This window comes from Hippoglossus stenolepis, chromosome 9 (genome assembly GCF_022539355.2).
Source record: "Hippoglossus stenolepis isolate QCI-W04-F060 chromosome 9, HSTE1.2, whole genome shotgun sequence".
Classification (NCBI taxonomy): Eukaryota; Metazoa; Chordata; class Actinopteri; order Pleuronectiformes; family Pleuronectidae; genus Hippoglossus; species Hippoglossus stenolepis.
In genome coordinates, this window is record NC_061491.1 from 1,864,799 (window position 1) to 1,870,305 (window position 5,507).

The 5,507-nt window shown below is 38.9% G+C and overlaps 1 protein-coding gene across 1 annotated transcript in view; it reads right to left on the reverse strand.

The window, feature by feature from the left end:
* LOC118115161 (folylpolyglutamate synthase, mitochondrial-like) overlaps nucleotides 1-4,640 on the reverse strand; it is a 12,892-nt gene extending 8,252 nt beyond the window's left edge. Inside the window, exons 1-8 of the mRNA XM_047341239.1 lie at nucleotides 4,185-4,640; nucleotides 3,726-3,779; nucleotides 3,580-3,644; nucleotides 2,791-2,905; nucleotides 1,372-1,449; nucleotides 1,121-1,182; nucleotides 892-994; nucleotides 279-356 (exon numbers count right to left, since the gene is read on the reverse strand). Of these exons, the coding sequence (XP_047197195.1) occupies nucleotides 279-356; nucleotides 892-994; nucleotides 1,121-1,182; nucleotides 1,372-1,449; nucleotides 2,791-2,905; nucleotides 3,580-3,644; nucleotides 3,726-3,779; nucleotides 4,185-4,247 (618 nt within the window). The 5' untranslated portion in view covers nucleotides 4,248-4,640. The remainder of the gene's footprint in view (nucleotides 1-278; nucleotides 357-891; nucleotides 995-1,120; nucleotides 1,183-1,371; nucleotides 1,450-2,790; nucleotides 2,906-3,579; nucleotides 3,645-3,725; nucleotides 3,780-4,184) is intronic.
* Between the last annotated feature and the right edge of the window lie 867 nt (nucleotides 4,641-5,507).

A 5,507-nucleotide genomic window follows, 5' to 3' on the forward strand; every position in this document is an offset into this window, starting at 1 on the left:
GCACTTTGGCCCAATACAAATTTTCAAATTGGATTTGATTAATGTACACGGATCATGCATGTGCCAATACAATGCCAGAGAAGCTGGTGAAGATTAAGAAAAGGGATTTATTTTCGAGGATAAATGATGAGGTGGAATTTACAGTGCTAGCAACGTTTTGTATTCACTGTCAAGTAAATTGACTGACACGACCCAGTCAGAAGATATTACACATATTAGTGTGGACGTGGCCTTACTCCCATATAAGTGAGGGCTAAACACAGTGTCTTTCTTCTCACCCCGATGTCTTCAGCTCGGCGCTGCAGGATTGTCAGGGGACTGGGCTGTTGTCGGACAGTGAACGCTGGTACACCTGGCTGAGGACAGAGGCAGCCATCACAACATAAACTACATCGGTCTGCCCTCATTGTTACTGCAGTAAGTTGAAGTTCTTTCTAATTGCTTTAATTATGGAACTCAACACAGGGGATCTGTCCTCACAACCATCATATCTGTGCCTGATATCACTTCAGCTAAAAACAATGTGCTTTGCACCTCATTACAAGATCATAATCATCACTGTGTACTCCATGGAAAGATAGTTAGTGCCATATTTCCTTTACTGCCTCACCTTGTGGATCAAATTAACTACAGAGGGTTTTCAAACTTAAAAGTCTGATATTACCAGCTGATTTATACATTTTAATTTTCAAATCTATTATGTGGAGTTTGTAAATGTGTATAAGGCTTCATGTGTTTTTTTCTGACTGTTTTCTTTCTCTGTGGTGTACACTTGTAAAATAGATGCTTGGGTAAATCACTGAATGAAATAAATATGATATCATATTGTTAACATTCGTCTAATAAGCATTTGATCTGTTTGTAACACTTAGTGAAGGAACTTTGTTGTACCTTAAATATCCCAGCCTTCTGCCAAGCAATCTTCTCCATTGTGTCTCCAAGCAGACTACAGTGATCAAAACCAAGAGATGTGATCCCACACACCCATGGCTTCCTATGGACCAATCACAATGATCAACCACTGCAGCATGAATAGAAAACATTTAGTTTTATTTTATTAAGCAAGACAGATTATACATCTAAAATATATATAAAACCATTCCTTTATCCAAAACATTACCTAATTATATTTGTGCAGTCATACTGCCCTCCAATCCCCACTTCAATGACTGCTAAATCCACCTGTGCTCAGAGAAAAGCCACAAAGAACAGTGTCAGGCTTTTTGAGGGTGTGTGTGTGTGTGTGTGTGTGTGTGTGTGTGTGTGTGTGTGTGTGTGTGTGTGTGTGTGTGTGTGTGTGTGTGTGTGTGTGTGTTGGGGTACAGGGGTATGTAATGGTTCACTGCGGTGGGCTGCTGTGTGCAGCTTTACCCTCTCCTGCAGGAAGACGTGAAAGGCCAGAAGCGTCAGGAACTGGAAATAGAAGGGCATGGTGCCTCCATGGGCATCCTGTGGATTCATGGAGGTTTGTTGGAGCAGCTCAGTTGGTTTTTACATGAGACACTAAACACATGACACACAGCAGCAGCCTGACACATCTGCTCAACCCTAACCCTAACCTTGTCATGTCTATAGTCTGATGCACAGATAGCTTTGTATTATGTCATTTGTGACTTTTTTGTGGTCATGTTGGTTGGGTTAGACTGCTTGACTTTTCACAATGCACACACAGTATCTGTAATAATGGAATACAAGCACAACTTGTGTGTCAAGAGCAGGGGGACTGCAGCTACGTTGGGCTTGGTTGGGCTAAGGCATGTCAAAAAGAATCCCTGTTAGTTTTCTCTTGAAGTCTAATAGAGACAGGGGTGAAAACAATACACTACTTCCAGCTAAGCCCGCACACAGGATAACACATATTTGCTTCCCACTTTTGGAGACAGCTCGTAATCAGTAATGTATTTATATAGAGCTTGTCTAGTCTTGATGACCACTCAAAGCGCTTTACAGTACAGTTTATTGGCATTCACATATTCACACACACATTCATACAGTGCTCTATGGGACGAACATTTTTTTCTATGAGGGGCCATTTGAGGTTCAGTATCTTGCCCAAGGACACTTTGGCCTGCTGATGGGGAAGACTGGGATCCAACCACCGACCTTCTGGTTGGAGGACGACCGCTCTACCCAGTTAAGTAAATAACTGGTAATTCAAACGTTGGCTAAGTAAATCCACAATTGCTTTAAACAACCAATAAAATATAATCTGCACTTACAGCACAAATATTTTTGCCTACCTGACCTACCACGTTTCCACAGGACATATAATGACATGTACAATGGATGGCGACATTCTCATAGATAACATGCAGTTGATGTAAATCAAGATTATAGGATTAATGAGTACAGGCTTCTGTATTAATGGTGATGAGTAGTACTCAACATAGTTACCTGGCTGCCAATTATGAAGATAAATACAAATACATAAGTGTAAAATATGTGATTTTTGATAATTTATGTTATTGTATTTATAACTTGTCAGTAAAATATTTTCAGACCTGCTTTGATGTTAACCCCTCCATTGATTTTACATGTCATTCACAAGTCCTCCAGGCAAACGAGAAGTTTAAAGTTGAAGTTGGTCTGATGGTATCAGAGTGTGTGTACTAGGGTACTGAACAATAATGTGAAAGCTGAGTGAAGTGGTGGTGGTGGTTGTAAAAAACTTAAGTCTGGACTGATGCTCATAGTAATTTATTTCCTATTAAAACCAGAGAACACCATAAACAAATCCATGTATCCACTTTCATAAAAGTCATATGGACTAAAATCATGAAAGGTTCCTACCTTTGTGTCATCCAGTCGCTCATAAGCCTCCCAAAAGTACTTGGTAAAAAGATGCATGCTGATTGGCCATCCATTGATGCGTATTCTCTCTCTGACATGAACCAAGTGTGGAGAGCTAAAGGCAGAAAGACTGTGGTTACAATCCTTGAATTCATCCACTGGATTTTAAAAAGCTTTCCCATGGACTTTTGAAAGTAGTGAGGGGTGTTACACACCAAAAGGACACATATGAAAGTTATACTGTATGTTAACTTATGATGTAAAAATGTGGTCGTTATTGTCATTGGACTGTACAGCATTGAGACTAATATGTGATAGGTATGAACAAACAGTAAAAAGGTTCTGCTCTTACTTGGCTTACGCCCCTCCATTGAACCATGATTCTGACCTATAGAGCTCATTCCTCCCTCCATGGTTATTATTTTAACAAGATAAATATGCATGTCACCATACCCAAAGCAAACTACAGATAAACGCCTGCTATCTCCCAGACAGGCAGACATGAAACAGCAAAATCTGTTAACCATTAATTAGTCGGAGAGCAAACCAGCCAAAGTCCAGACTCCGAACACCACTGATGATAATATAATATTGTAATACGTTTTCGTATTTAATATGGTTTTGTTATAACTGAGTATTTCCCTAATGTGCACTACTTATAAGAGATTTTTGTGAGTATCACCATTATCATTCTTGGCATTTTGCGAAATTATTCTCTAAAATATTTCATTGGTAAATAATAATTATCATTAATTAATTAGAAAAAGATCAAAATAATGTATAAAATACCTGTAAAATCCTGTGCGAAAGCCACAATTCCTGATTATTCTTTCAGTAAAAGCACACGTTGATCCCTGGAAAAAGGAAATGTAGCTTTTTATAGTTGGTTTTGTTGTTTCACTGTTAAATTAGAAGATGGTTTTGCTGTCTGATACCTTTCCTTTAGTCCCAGTGACATGGATGATGTTGAGTTTGTCCAGTTCACCCACCTGAAAAAATGACAGGTCCAGATATAGTGGTAAACACAGATCCTGAGTGTTCTGACTATATGACGTCTGTTATTTACATGTGTTGGAATGCATCACCTGAGTTGTTTTTATTCTTTATTATTGCTGTTCTACATGAATGCAGGACTACAACTGACTACACTGTTGTACTATATAGATTTTTTTACTTTACTTTACATTACATTTCACTACAGCAGCCTCAATGCTATCAATGAGGTTATCCTCAACAGGTAAGACTCCACTTTAGAAACTATAATGATAATAAATCAGACTGGATGTGACCAGGTCAGTTGTTGAGGGCTCTTCTTCACAATTAGTTTGAATCAAAAAAACTCAGAGATACTTGGATAATGATGGAATGAATGCTGGCGTAATGTTTGTACATACAGTAATGCCAGTGCGATGGAGGAATCCCTGCATGGCCTGGAGCTGCAGGCCTGGATTCTTCATACGTCCATTATTCTGCAGGCTGTTCAGGACACACACAGCTCTCTGAGAACACACAGACACACACACACACAAACACACACATTGACACTTATAGGAACAACAATTCAACCAATATCAAACCATGTTAAACAAAAAAACATTTTACTCACATCTTACATGTTATGGTGCATATAAAGGAAGCTTGAATTTAATAAAATGTTTAATGATACTCACCTGAAAAGTTTTGGTCCTGTTCACAACCACAGTTTGACTCACCATGGTAGTAAAGCCTTATCAGTAAATAAACAGTCTATAACTACGACATGAAAAGTACAGCAATATAAATAAAGCCGGAATAAAGGCAATATAATCAGCATAATGTAGAACACAGCCGGTTATAGACTCTCTTGGACTGAGCATGGGAAACCTCCAACTGGTGTGATCATGTTCCTGCTGTTTTTTGTTTTGTTTTTTCAACAAGAGGCCACTGTTTGCACAAGGCAACCGTTCCTCCTAGTTAATAGCCTCATAAAAGCATGCTGGCAGAGGAAAGATATACAGAGAGACAGGTGGCCATCAGAGTCAAAACATTGGTTTTAACTAACTAATATTCTATATTCTACTCTAATACTATATATTTAGGTATTATTTTCATTAAAAATGCTCTATCAGAACGACTGACGGGATTACATTGCTTTCAATAAAGTCAAGTTTTCAAAGTTCCTGCCTCATAATCCATCATGAACTCTCTGCTGGTCTTGGATCAGATTTGTTGTTAGTAAATGAGCTTAATCTGATGGGCACATGTAATTTTTAAGTCCCAGTGTCAGATGATTGGTATATTTTAGCTGACTAAGAGAAAATGTATGGATTTTTGGACAGTGGTCGCCCACCTGAGCTGAGTTTCATGTCACATGCAGTTTTAAGGTCAGTCAGCGCCACTGTTACTGTGTGTTTAATTAAGGCATTTTAAGAACTGTTAACGTTAAAAACAACAACCACAGTGATAACCAACATGACAACATTATTTCTATGCCAGCATTTTGCTTGTAAGTTTAACCTGCCTTCTCTGTCACAGCTTCATGTCTCTCAGCAACACTTCTTTTCTACACTTTTGTCTTCAATATCTTGCCCAATGACACTTTGGAATTCAGACTGTAGGAGCGCAGTGTACGACCCACTCTACCTTCTCAGCCACAGCCCCCTCATGTAGCATCATCACTGCTACTAGCTACGTTTCTCACTGGAATATTTTAGCTTCCAAGGTTGTCCATCAGAGGG